Genomic DNA, 14,571 nt, shown 5'->3' with positions numbered 1-14,571 from the left:
AAATTTTTTTTTAAAAAATGAATATGAAATAGTAGAAAATGGAAGTTAAAAATTATATTAAAAAAAAGTAAAAGTTAAATTAGGAAAGCAATTTAATTTTTATCAATATTCATGAACATGAAGTATCTAAGGTTATTGGAAGGTCACCATCAATGTACCAATCTGTTTTTTTTTTTAAATTAAGAAAAACAACTATGAAGTAGTTTTACATGTCATATGTTTTGTAGGATTGAATTTATGTCATATGTTTTGTAGGATTGAATTTTACATATAATGTTGTTAATATGATTGGTTTTGTCGAGTTTATTATAGCTATTGGACATTTTATATGGCTACTAAAATGATTGATTTATATCTATTATTAAAGATGTGATATTTTCACAACAAATTGTGTTGAATTTAAAAGCTTTTCTTCTTCATTTTGAATGCAACATCTCCCGTCAGCCCTCCCTATCCCTCCTCTTTTTACTCATTGTGGGTGTGCAACAATCTATTTTTCTACTCTTTGAGCTCTCCAATATTGTGAGGATGGATCATAGATTGATTGAAAAAAAGACACAATCAAATCGAGAAAAGCAACAAAAAGCTTGTGTAGGAGATTTCTATATCAATATTTCAAGTCAAACTCCTTGATCTGTCTTAAGAATTAAACTTCATGATTATTGATTTATATCTTTTTTATATCTTTTATATCTGTATATACTATTCTTACAACTATTTCTTCTAACTTTTTCTTTTATTTACTTTTTTTTTTTTGAAAGAGTTTATAAGAATACATATATCAATATCAATATTTCAAAACACTCCTTGATTTATCATTAGAATTAAACTTCATGATTATTGCTTTATATTTTTTATAAATAACATATAATACAACTATTTCCTCTAACTTTTCTTTTTTAAAGAACTTGTAGAAATACATATATTTTTCTTAAAGCAAAAATAAAGTTCAACAAATACATGGAGTATGAGTATGTGTAACTAAAAATTGAAGGCCAAAAACTGAAGTAAATGTCATGTCAAAGGTAAGAAGGTAATTTCTTTGGAAAATGTATGATGCCCACCAAATGTTCTAACTGTCCCAAAAGTTATGTTTTAACTAGAATAAGGCACCAGTAGTATTCACCAAAGAAGACTTAAGAAGAAGTGAAGTTAAAAAGTGGTTGGAAAACTCAAAACTTCGTTGGGAAAATGCATTTCAGATGAGATTAAAAGTAAAGAGAGGGAGAGTAATGTTGGTTAAAGGTGGGCCAAAATTATATCTTTAGATGTAGTTAACCTTTTAAATGACAAAATATATGCCAATGATGTTTCAAGTTTGATTTGTCTTTTATTACATGGTTATCTTTGGGTGAAGAGTGTTTGTGTGCTTGTCTTGACAGGACACTCACTACCTATGCAGAGTTGAAGGGGAGAAGAAAAAGTGTGTTTTTCTTCCTTGTTTTTGGGGTCAGCACGGGCACGGTATAGATAGAAGCTGTGGGATTGTTAAATTGTTTTTGTGTAATGGGAAGGAGAAGGCTGTCCTAGTTTTGAAAGAGGAAAGTTTGAATAGCCGTTGCTGTTACAACTGCCATTGATCTTCTTGAAGCTCTGTAATAGGAAACAATGTTGGCTTCCAAATCAAGGTATGGAGGCTGGAATGTTATGAAAAAAATGCATTTTTTTATAGCAGTTGGGTTCTTTTGCTGGCTGCTACATTTTGAGTAGGCTTTTTGAATGGTACAGTTGGTGTTTCAGGCTTTCTGAGAATGTGTATAAAAATAAATAGATCTGATTCAAGTTTTTTCCTTTTCCTTTCCTTCTCTTCTCTTCTTGTACAGATCTGGGTCGTCCGATATCCCCCATCGGACTTCTCCTGGGACTCCTAGAGTTAGCAAACAGCCCAGAGGCGTGGGCGGTTCTGATGGCGAGGCAACACGCACGTCACAAACGGGTAGGAATTCACTGGATAAAGTTTCAAAGATACCGGACCGTAGATCTCCCAGAAGTACATTGGCTGAGGTAAGAATCCATTCTTTTCCTGTCAGTTGTATCTGTCTGTTTATCATTTCAAGCTCTGTTTTTACTTCATCTTGGGTTGAATCTTATTTTTGAGGTCTTACACTGCTTCTTTACCGAGATTCAAATGGGGGTGTTTTTGATTTAGATTTTGTCTATGTAAGTTTTTTTAATAAAAAGGGAGCAAGTAGTTATGTAGTAATCTGTAAATGATAGAAACGGGTGAGCGCTCCCAAAGCATCAGAACTGCAGCAGCAGCTGAATCAAGTTCAGGAGGATTTGAAAAAAGCAAAGGAACAATTGGCCCTGGCAGAGAATGCGAAGGCCAAGGCCCTTGAGGAGGTGGAAGAGAGCAAGAAGGCAGCTGATGAGGCCAATCTGAAATTGAGCGAGGCCTTGGTTGCCCAGAAGAAGGCTTTGGAGCAATCTGAGAGCGAGAAGTTTCGTGCCGATGAGCTGGAGCAGGCCACCATTGAGGCCTCTCAGAAGAGGGATCAGGCTTGGCAGTCTGAGCTTGAGGCTGTGCAGAGGCAGCATGCTCTGGATGTGTCTGCCTTACTGTCCACTACCCAAGAACTTCAGAGAGTCAAGCAGGATCTATCTATTGCCACAGAATCGAAATCAAAGGCATTGAAATTGGCAGAGGATGCCGCCAGTGCTGCTGAGGCGAACGCTAAGAGGGCAGAGGAATTGTTTGCAGAACTAGGGACTGCGAAAGAGTCCCTGGATGCGGCGTATGCCAATCGCATGTCTGTTGAGGATGAGAAGGCTGCTACCAATGCGCAATTGGAGTCCGAAGCCGAAGAAGCAGCTGCATTGGCAGCCAAGGCTAATGAAAAAGTTGAATTGTTGAAAAAGGAGTTGGCAAATGCCAAAGATCTTGAGTCAAAGCTATCTGAGACTCAGGGTTTGGTGGAAAAACTCAGCTCTGAGCTACAAAATGCTAAGGAATCTGAGTCCAAGGCTGCAATGCTAGCTGCAGAGGCTAATATGAAACTTGAGACAGCGGAGATTGAAGCTGAGAGAGCAAGGGAGGCTGAGAATAAGGCCTTTGAATCCCTTATGTCAGCAACCACTGAGCTAGAGGATGCAAAAATGTGTCTGGAAAAGGCCAAGGCCGATTCTGCATCTCTTAGTGAAACAGTGGATTCATTGAGGAGTGAACTTGAAAGAAGAAATCAAGAGCTAGAAGATGTAGAGAGGTGTCGTGAAAAGGCCTTGATAGAATCAGGTTCTCTTACAGAATCTTTGGAAGCAATGAAGACTGAACTTGATAAGAGCAAAGCGGATCTGATTGACGCACAGAATAAGGAGCAACTTGCAGTTTCCAAAGTATCTCAGTTGACAGAAGAGATGAATGCAGTCAGAGACGAACTTCAACAGGCTCTAGAAGCAGAGGAGAAAAGTAAGAAGGCCATGGATGACCTTGTATTGGCTCTGCATGAAGTGACTGAAGAAGCCGGTGATGCAAGACAAGTGGTTGAGGCTGCACAGGAAGATTTAAGGGCTGCAAAATTGGAAGCAGAGAATTGGAAGGCTGAATTAGAAGATACGCAGAAAAAGTATCAAGAAATGTTAGATGAAGCAAGAACAGAAATGGAGGAAGCTAAACAGGCAGCAGAAAGAGCAAAGTTGGAGGTTGAGGAATCCATGGTTGCATGGAATGAAAGGGAGAGTAAATTGGTAGATTGTATCAGACAAGCAGAATCTGAGGCTAATACAGCAAAAGAAGATGCAAGTAAGCTCTTAGATTCTCTTCAAGAAGCAGAATCTGAGGCTAAAGCAGCAAAAGAAGAGGTTAACAGATTGCTAATTGCTCTTCAAGAAAGTGAAAATGAGGCAAACACAGCAAAACAAGATGTAAGCAAATTATCAGTTTCTCTTCATCAAGCTGAAGATGAAGCTACTGCAGCAGAAGAAAATGCAAATAATTTGTTGGATTCACTCAAACAATTTGAGGCAGAAGCTTCTGCAGCAAAAGAAGATGTAGATAATGCTAAAGTGGAAATTGCCATACTCAAGGATGCTCTGATGGACAAGGAAAATGAATTGCAAAGCATTATACAAGAAAATGAAGATCTGAAATACAATGAGGCCGCTGCTCTTCGGAAAGTGGAACAACTAAAGGAGTCACTGATCTTAGCTTCTTCCCAGAAATCAGATGACCATGAAACTAAAGTTACAAAAGAAGAATATGATCTGCTACAGAGGAAACTCCAAGAAGCTGAAGAACATGCAAATAAAAGGATAGCAGAGGTCCTTGAACAAGTTAAATCTGCTAATACTAAGGAACAAGAAACTCGGGAGAAGTTGGATGTAGCCAATTTGGAGCTTGAAAACCTTAGGAAGAGAGAAAGTGAATCTTCTGAGAATCTAGAGGCTGTGCGTATAGCAAATCTGGCAATGGATGCAGATTTAAAAAAATCAAAGGAAGAGGCAGAGGAATGGAAGAAGGCTGCAGACATGGCTAAAGCTGCAGTGGCATTATCTCGAAATGGTGAAATGAATGGTAAGGTTGTTAATCGGTCAGTTTCAGTGCAGGAGCACTTACCATCTGAATCTTTTGGAGATGTTCCGAGCGTTAAAATTCCATCACCACTGAAATCAGAGGGCCTGGATCAGACGGAGACAATGAGTTTAGAAGAGGTTGATCAACCTGAAAGCCCAACAAAGAAGAAGAAGAAAGCCATGCTGCGAAAGTTTGGGGACCTTTTAAAAAAGAAAAGCCATCATAAGTAAGGTTACAGCTTACTGCCACATCAATTTCAATCTGGTTATTAGAGTGACAATTTAACAACAATTATGGTACAATGTGCCTGCTATTACTTCTCTATCCCACTGCATATTGGCCGTACTGGTTAGACTGTTGACAGCCTGTAGTCTGCTCTGAATTTTATCGGTATATCTGATATATCATTGCATACTGTCAGCACCTTGAAAGTTTTCCAACCTTCTAAAACCATCCAGTCCGTGATGGAAGCAATCTACAACATCGAGGTTATTACATATTTGTAATGAAATGGTTGGTGTGTAAAATCATAAGGGTGTACAAAGTCATTCTACAGTTAGTATTCTTGTGAAGTGCATCTTCTCCTTGTGGCAGCATTTTGCTGCAGAGTCTGAAGTTTTTCTTTTCTATTTTTCTGTTTTTCTGTTTTTTTTTTCCCTTTGAGAATCCGGGTTCAATGTAATTGTAATCAGGTAGCAAACATAAGCCTGCTGTATTTTCTTCCCATTATGTGGAAGTGTCAGCTACAATAAATTTGAAAATTTATGTACAAGTTGTATCTGCTGGGTAAAGAGAGGTGAACTTAAAATTATATCTAAAATAGTAACTTTTTTGTTGATCTTGACTTCTGATGTTTTTATATGCTACTCTTTAACATAGATTTTGTGAAGTCTTGAATATCAACACATGCAACCTGATCATTCAGTGAAGCATATTAGTTGCATATATTGAGGCTTGGATTTGAATATGAAGTGGCTGAAATTCTCATTTGAGAAATCACATGCATACATTGAAGGTTTGAACAATGGATAATTGCAATTAACTGGACAACACAGTTGATGAGGATATGTGCTATCAATCATAATTTGTTGCTTATGTCAACCATGTTAGTTCAATAGACTTATTTAAAATAGGTTAAATTTACTTTCTTTTGGTATTGCTCGATCTTGTTTACTTTCTTTTGGTATTGCCCCATCTTGTTATCTTGTTTAAGTGTAAGAATTGGGTAGTATGTGGTTGTCGTCAAATTTAAGCCAAAATTTTTTCTTATAGCAATCTTTTTCATATAAAAAGACAGACAACAGCAATATATTCTCCAGCTTCACGAGTATACCTTGTTTGTAGCCTTCTTTATTGTTGCCTTATGATGCTCTAATTAAACAGATTGAGCTAACACTTATAGTAGCAAGAGAAAAAATGCTAAGGGATCAAAGGACAAGATAAAACACTATATGGAAGTTTAGACTCTTAACTATTGGAAAATATCATGTGTATAAATATTAAAATTCTAACACGATAGTTGTAAGTTGCGAGGATAAGTGTGCTTTAAGAGTCTATTGTTTGTGCAGGTACACTTAAGGTCTTAATGTTATGAATAGCGCATGTTGCATAGTCAACACATTATGCAAATTTGCCCTTAGTGCCTCCCGTCCTTCGTACTGGTTTGCCATTGTGCATATCACAGTAATGTAGTACTGTCAATGAGAGGTATCTTCAAACCTGCAAAAGATCAAATTAATTGGGGTCATGCACGGATGGTGCAGCAAAGAAGGACCTGGAAAAAAAACTTTTGTGTAGCGCAATTTCAGTTCAAGATGCCAATGGAGAAATTGTACACCAGCAAATACTCATTAAAGAGGAGTATGCAATGATGACATTAGCTGGAAGACTACCAGAGTCGTATGAAAACCAAGAGATGATGTTGGGATTATAGACAAGATTGGCATTGTGAAAATTCTGTGCAGCGAGAGAAGATAAAAGATACATTCTTGATTGTGAAATTGGCCAACATTCTTTGTCTGCTATAAAAAAATAATAAATTGAACTTGAGTATTGATGCTGGATCGCATCAGTGTAAAATGGGATGACACCTACAAAAAATTAAGGACATTACAAACAATGCTCCAAATCTATGGTCCACAGAGTTTCTGGGACGAGTATGGCAAAATTTAAGGATGCCACAATCGCTCCCATATATATATATATCTCAAATATTACATATTAATAAAAATTGACAAAATATCAGGCTACAAAGGTACATTGTATGTTTATAACAAATAGTTAAGGAAAAGAAAGTATATAGTAAACTACAGTGGTCCCTTATTTTAGCAGAAGAAATAGAAGCATTGAAAAAATAATGTGGCCAATCCGTTATTTTGTACACCTGAACAATTGAAGAATACCACCCAGCAATCCAAATTGGTGTTTAGGTGAACACCATGTTTCTGTGTTTAAAACATCATGGAATAGGAGTGTGTGAGCATGTAATCCCAATGACATGTTTGTAGAGCATCAATAGTAAATTAGTAATACTTATCAAGCAGTCTGTTGAAGAGACACTCTGATTAAGAGACATTTATACCATCATGTTCTTGCTATGGGACCATTTGTTTTTGATTAATTAAGGGGGTTCTTGAAAGGGCCCTAAACTTTTTACAACAAAGCTGGTGAACATTAACCAGCCAAACAGCACAGCCGCAGCAAGGCTTCCATATAGAATTACACAATCCCTATGCTAGATCTAGGACGAGCACCTCTTCCTTCTTTGAACCATAGTCCAAGAAAAACCATCATCAAAATCCACTGAATTGAGAGGGAAGGGAAACCCTCTCCAAATTACAACGTCAAAACAACAAGTGATGGGACGAACGTCCAACTAGAGAGACCAAATGTCGAGTTTAAATCATTACACCATCTGGAGGGGCATAACAACACCACAGTCCAAAAGAGGGGAAGAAGCCAAAACAAGCGCATCAGGCAACATAGGTGGAGGGGCCACCTCCCCATCAACAATAGGAGACTTGGGAGCGTCAAATAAATAACTGGTACATTTGTTCATGTATAAACCCTTGCACCAAGAGGAAGATCTTGGGACCTTAAGGCGTGGGCAAGAAGAAGCCAAATGACTCGTGGCAAAGCAATCTACAACGTAAGGAAATGCCCTCGTAATCCAAAGATTGGATCCAAGTATGATCTAACACTTGCAAAACAACCTCTATTGAGAGAGGTTTAGATAAATCCAATCCAACCAAATAGCGGGCAAAGGTGGTGTGAGAGAAGTTTGCAGTAGCATTTTGAAGTGACCCACAAAATTATCAATAGTCTCAAAGTTAGATTCACACCAACAATGAAGGGGTAGATTAGTAAGGCAAATCCAAAAAGGAAACACATTGAAAAATTTGGTAAGGGGTTTAAAGAAGGGATCCCACAGTTTCAGCAAAAGGGCATGATGCTCCCAAAACCAAGAGTGATCATCAAAGAAAGCATCCTGACCCTCAATAGAATCAAAAGCAACAATAAAGAATCCCCAATATCTGCAGGGGAGACGCCATCAGAAGAAATAGCAACGACATGCCCACCACAAATAGTAGGAATGCCTGGAATAGTCGGTGCACTTATAGCAAGGGAGAACCTAGAAAATGGCACAATAGTCTGTACACCAACAGTAAACAAGTGAACAATAGGTGGCACATTAGTAGCAAAAGAAACAATCACTGACACCCACAAGAGGCAAACCATCAACAACAGAAGTAGCATCAACACCAAATCTCTGCAGTACACAACACACGGGCGGGAAGAGGAGGGAGGAATTTTTTATAACTTTTTCAAATTTGGGGTCATTTGTTAATTTTGTGGAAAATTATCATATTTGACATCAAGCAGGGAGCGTGTGTTTAGAATTTTATGCCTTCAAGCCATGAATTTCATTTGGTTGAGCAATGTTAATATTCAATGGTGACTAATTATAAACCATGCATACTTCCTCTTCTTTTTTGCCTCATTAAGCTCACAGCTGTAAGTGCAGTAAGGATTGTGGCAATACAAATGGGAGTGTGGGTTACGTAAGGTGTGTTTAAGGTTTCATAAGGGGTGTGGGAGGGCTTGTGGGTCCAATGCACTTTTTCTCTTTTTGTTCTGAAAAAACTCATTCTTGAAAAAAGAAAATTGAAAAAAAGGGACATGTCCCTAATTATCCCAGAGGATAGGGGATGACGAGGTTATATTCCCATTCATCCCCATGTAATTGATAGGGCATTCACCATGTTGTATCCCCGCTCCAAACAGATTGCAAGAGAGCTGAGGCTAATGTGCCCTGACATAACAGAGCTAGGAGAAGCTATTTGTGACACAATGTGTTGCATTAGCAAATAGTCTGATAATTGGCAAGATAATAGGCTGCACCTAATGAGGCAAACTGATTCGGAATGTGTTCCTAAAAATGCAGGATAAGATGTATGCAGAGGTTAGTTGTGGTGTTGGTAGTTGCATGCAACAAAAGCATTGATGTGAACATTTGGGGTCGCAGATTGGGGCATGCTAGTTTATAATATTTGAGCTCATAAGGGATTGATTGGTTCAAGACTTTTCCCTTCATGTGCCCATGAAGTTAGGCATGTGGAAACGATATAATCTTGGTAAGCAACATTGGATGCCTTAGTGAAAGCTGCGAGTGTCTAAGGAGTAGTTGGAGTCGCTATGTTCTACATTGGAAGCCAGTCTACAGTTTTTTGCATTGTTTAGAGTAAGTAGACCCAATTTGTCAAAGAAAATGTGTCCTTAGATGTATGAAGAACATGATAGTATATATGTCTCTTCATCACAGTGTGATTGGTTAGCTTCTTCTAAACAATTGTAGGTGTTCGGACATTTGAAAATGTTGTGTTGTCAGTTTTCAGGTGATCTTGTAACAGACTTTGGTGACAATAAAGAGTATATTCAGATATCTTTAAGGATCTAGCAAGATGCAAATACATAGCTTATAGAAGCAGATCAGAATGAGTAATGCCCCTAGCTTCATTAAGTGTATAGATCGACACAGGCGATGGTCTCATGTTTCATGAATCATTAAAGAACATCTTTTCAGTGCAGATGCAGAATATGGCTTCATAGATGAGTTTATTTGGATAAATTTATAGGACATTGGAACTATGCAAGAAATAAACACAATGTTGCTGTGTTGTTCAAAGTTGGACACCTACAATGATGTGTTTCATGTAACGATGAAACATATCAGGATTTAGTGCCTTTTTGTTGCTGGAAATTTTGAAAAGCTCTTGAAGGCGCCATTTGTTAGACAGGGAAGATCAAAGGCAAAGGACATGTTCTAATAATAACTAGAGAGATTGATTTTATTCAATGACAATTGAGCCAACCTAAGAATTGCAGTTGGCAGACCAACTAAGAGTGTTAGTGTAAAGAGTCTTAATCTCTGGAATGTTGAGCATCAAAGTGTCAATGTATAAGTCTAATCAATTTATGTAAATTTCCTGTTTAAAAGTTAATATATTGTGCTGTTGTCTTTGAGCTATTTGCATATTTAGTGCCTTGCAGTTTGCACCACATAATCAGTGTATTATTGCAATATCTGTGATATAACACTAGACAATAGGTGGTAAGTGGATTTGCATATAAACTGAATCTGCAAACCTATAACATGTTATATTTAACATAATATACTAAAAGAGATTCAAAAGACAATTATAATTTTACTATCTGTTTACTAATTACAAATATTTAATTTTAATTATTTATAAGGTTACAAATGAAGGATGACATCTCCAACATAAACACTTGACATTAACATGTCAATAGAGTTTGAATTTTGTTGGTAAGAATCACAACATCACAATTTAATCATCACATTATGTCAAGACTAACAACTATTTTATTAGGTCAAGGCATGTCCCATTTGTATAGTTCACAAAATAAAAAAAAGTGACAAATATTATTTGAAATATTTTAAATATTATTCAAGATTTTAAAAGCAAGATGAAATTTAGATAATAATAAAATAAATTATTATAATAAAATTTTATTTAAGTTGAAGGTTTTGAATATTTTAAATTAATTAAAATAATTTAGAAAATATGATAAGATTTTTAGCTTGTAGGGAATAAGATAAGATTTCTTTTGAAAATGCAAGATTGAATTTAGATAATAGGACAATTAAATATTAAAATAAGATTTTATTTAAGATAACCATATTGAATATTTTTAATTAATTACAATAATTTAGGGATTAAGGTAAGTTTTTAAGATTTTATTTAGGTTGTGTTTAGGATTAGAAAATAAGATTTCTTTTGAAATTTGAAATATTATTTAAGATTTTAAAAGCAAGATGGAATTAGATAATAGAATAATCAAACATTGAAATAAGATTTTATTTAAGACAGATATTGAATATCTTTAATTAATTAAAATAATTTAGAGAATAAGTTAAGATTTTAAGATCGATTATTATTATAGAATAAGATAAGATTTTAATTAAAGTTGGGTTTGATTAAGGTTAGGATAATAGTTCAATAAGGGTTAGGGTTACAATTAGCGTTAGTGTTCAAAAAGGGTTACAAATCATTTAGGATTATATATAGGATTTATATAGTACAAGTATAGGTAAATTAGAGCATAAAGTAATATAGTAAAATCAATCTTTGTATTTCATAACATTTTTATGTGTACAAGTGACATGGAATTGAGTTTATTGCATTCAAATGGATAATTTAGATATGGAGAGGAGAAAAGTGCATATGTATACATTTTCTCTTTTTTATTTTATGTAATTTTGTGTGCATATTTTTTATGCATGATTTTATTGCATGATTTGATATTTTTTGGTGTGTTTGATATCCCCAAATTTAAATCTAATGATTTAATAGTAATTTGTCCTAGTTTAGAACCTTCCTAACCCATTTCTCTACATTTTTTTCATTCTAAACTCAATTACACACGTGTTTCTATACTTTCCCCATCCTTAGTTTAAAAAAAGATGTGGCTTTGTCCCTTGGATTGGATTATGTAAACAAGAAAATCCACACCTATATTTTAAGTAATTTTTATCACTAATCTTGCAATGCCTCCAACACTAATTACTAAAGAAATTAGATTAATCATCTTTCGCTAGCTAATTAAATAACTTACATTAACATTAGTTAATTAAATAAATTATTTATTTAATTAACTAAGCTATTGTCATTCACTCTCTTCATAATTTTAAAATAAAAATATTTATCTTCCATCGTATTCACATCTCCATTTATTTTAATTTAAAATTTCTAAAATCTTAAATGATATCAATTTTAGTTTGTAGTCATCTAAATAATTCTAACCATCCATCCACAATCACTAGCCATATAAATAACAATTCTAATTCACATCATCAATACTAAATCAAATTAACCTTCAATCCCAATCATTAATTGACTAAATTCTTGCCCTTCATCATCAACTAACATCTATGCAATCTTAAATTAACTTTGAATCTTGGTCATTCACTTTATCAAATCAATCTTAGCCCTCCATTCACCAACCACTATCATTTATTTCCACCTCCCTCCCAAATTCAAATTAAAAAAATCACCTCATTCAATCCTAGCCATTCATTTCAAATGAATCTCAAATCTACATTCATCTAATCCCAACTGTATAAATCCATGATCCCCCTCAACTAAAGGAGAGAAGGTTTCTTAAGAAAATACATGCTACGATATTAAGAACTCCTTAAGAGTGACTTGACATCCAAACACATCAAGAGCACATCCAATCACCTAGTTCGTATTGGTTTTTGTTTTCATTTAAATTTGCATCCCTTGCTTGCAATCAAAGGTAGTGGCAGGGCTTGAACTAGGATTTGTTTTCGTTTATGCTTTCTTGCTTAATCCATCATTTTCCCCCATTTATAGATTGCAATCATGGTCTTGTTCACTTTTTCCCATAATTTAAATATGTGCTTTCTAAGGTTGATAATCTTAGGATCTAATTGGTTTTTATTAGCACGGGTCCCAAAAAGTTAAAAACATGTACCTATGATTATGTGTTTAAAGGGATCATCCTAGGACACTCTACATGTTTTTGCTTGTTTTTGGCTTTTTTTGGACATGCAACCACATTTTTGTATCCTATCATAATGCACATACCCAGGTGTAGGTTGTAACTTTTACAACAATAGATGGAGTAAGGGACTTATGAGGGCATAGGTAGATGATGTATACATCTAATACATAGGCTACCCTTCTCCATCTGAGGTGATCACTTGTGCATAAATTTCATCACCCACTTAAAGAAAAGTTTATTGATGGCAATAGACTTTAGTCGTACCACTTAGATAGCAAGATGAATTTCACAAGAAGCATGTAGGCCTTAGGACCAATGGCATGTGCTGATAATGAATTTCCTTGTTTGCTTAGTCGTTCGATGGGCTATAAACAAAAGAGAGATTTTAATGAAGAATAGGTAGGTAATAGTTGGACGAGCCTCATTATATAGTTTTGGTATATATCTTAATGTGGAAATTGTATACTTGACCTTGTTGCCCATTAAGGATGAACCCTCAATGTAGCATGAAATACATTGAATCCTCTTCCCACTTGTTTGTTGGTGCAAAAGATTAGGGAAAAGAATGTAACACCATGGTGTAGTGCGCAACACACCAACATTCCTTTTCTATTCAAGATACACTATGGGTAGGTGATAGTTAGTGATTATGTATATGTGACATATGTTGGAGCTAGTCATTGTGTATATGTAATGTATTTTGGAGCTACTCATAATTTATGTGACATATGCTAGAGCTAGTCATAGTGTATATGTGATATGTATGAGCTAGTCACCTTATATATGTGATGTGTGCTCAAGTTGCTCTCTATTTAATTGGGGGATTATAGAAAGATATGACCCCTATGTAATTGTGTATGTTTATACACTACCTAATGAGAAATAGTTATCTTCTATTGTAATGGGACTAAGTTAATAAACTTAATTAATGTTTATGGTTTAAAGAGATATCAAAGATCTCATAGAAGAGGAGAGAATGAACTCCCTCTAAGATTTGAGTGTGAACTGTAAGCCTCTGATTTACCACGAAGGGATATGTAGGCAAGGACATCAAGAATGAACCCTTGAGGCATAGGTCTAGGTCTAGGGTGGACTCTGACATAGGAGCTTATTACCTTCAAGCGTAAGCATTAGTGGAGGTGTAGAGTTTTCGTTGCGATGAGGTTCGAAGAAACTATGAAGTTACTTCTAAGCTAAGAACAAAGATGCTTGGTCAATTAGGTTAGTACTTGTTGTGAATTAAATGAAACAAATTGGTAGCAACCAAGGGGCGGTTGTTATGGAAGCATAAGCTAGATCAAGTCTACGCCTATAGATCAAATCAACCCTCATGAAAATGTCACAACTCATGAATGCAACCCTCCATAGAATTGACAAAATATTGTAATTCCAAGACAATACAAATAAAGCATCAATTTTCAGTCCCCAAGTGTATACATTTCAATATCTACAACAAATTCATGTACATTGTCATTATGCCAAGAATCAAATAATTGTATCCACATTATATTTACTTTTCTAAAATAACAATAAATTGATCAATTATCACACCTATAACACTTAAATAATTAATTTCAATTAATTTATACTTTATTGATTACATTTATTTGATTAATTTTTCTTTTCCTGAAAAGAATACTCTAATTTAAAAAAAATAAATTGAAAAGAACACTCATAATTTTTTTTGAAAAAAATAATGTAAACATCGTGGGAATCCATTAATACTTTTTCAACGGTAAACCCCTTCAAACCCTCCACCGGGCCCCACATTGTATATATTTGATTATTCTATTGCTTCTTTGTTTAATGTTATGTGGCGTTCACGCCATTATATCACTATTTAAATTTGGTCTCTTGTTTATTAATTTATTTAATACAAGTTGAAAACTAAGGTTTCTTATTATTGTTTTATAATTCAGATTGAAAATGAGAAACAACTAATTTGATAGGAGCATCTTTCTAACTTTACCTTCCCATTTCAATTGATTTTTGCCATTGCTTTCAACAAAATA

At 35.1% G+C, this 14,571-nt stretch overlaps 1 protein-coding gene across 1 annotated transcript; it reads left to right on the top strand.

The window, feature by feature from the left end:
• The first annotated feature begins 1,327 nt into the window (after positions 1 to 1,327).
• Positions 1,328 to 5,354, top strand: LOC131033241 (putative WEB family protein At1g65010, chloroplastic). The gene is made up of 3 exons (XM_057964411.2): positions 1,328 to 1,628; positions 1,824 to 2,004; positions 2,218 to 5,354. The coding sequence occupies exons 1-3, from the start codon at positions 1,609 to 1,611 to the stop codon at positions 4,738 to 4,740; spliced, it is 2,724 nt and encodes a 907-aa protein (XP_057820394.2). The 5' UTR covers positions 1,328 to 1,608; the 3' UTR covers positions 4,741 to 5,354.
• Positions 5,355 to 14,571: the final 9,217 nt, after the last annotated feature.

Source organism: Cryptomeria japonica, chromosome 10, assembly GCF_030272615.1.
Source record: "Cryptomeria japonica chromosome 10, Sugi_1.0, whole genome shotgun sequence".
Lineage (NCBI taxonomy): Eukaryota > Viridiplantae > Streptophyta > Pinopsida > Cupressales > Cupressaceae > Cryptomeria > Cryptomeria japonica.
This window is presented reverse-complemented; position numbering and strand designations above follow the sequence as displayed.

What these genes read in the sequence shown, in the direction of transcription:
- LOC131033241 (XM_057964411.2), top strand. Translation starts at nt 1,609, where the DNA reads ATGTTGGCTTCCAAATCAAG. An exon ending in ATGTTGGCTTCCAAATCAAG is followed by an intron (nt 1,629 to 1,823) that starts GTATGGAGGCTG and finishes CTTCTTGTACAG; the next exon opens with ATCTGGGTCGTCCGATATCC. An exon ending in CCAGAAGTACATTGGCTGAG is followed by an intron (nt 2,005 to 2,217) that starts GTAAGAATCCAT and finishes TGTAAATGATAG; the next exon opens with AAACGGGTGAGCGCTCCCAA.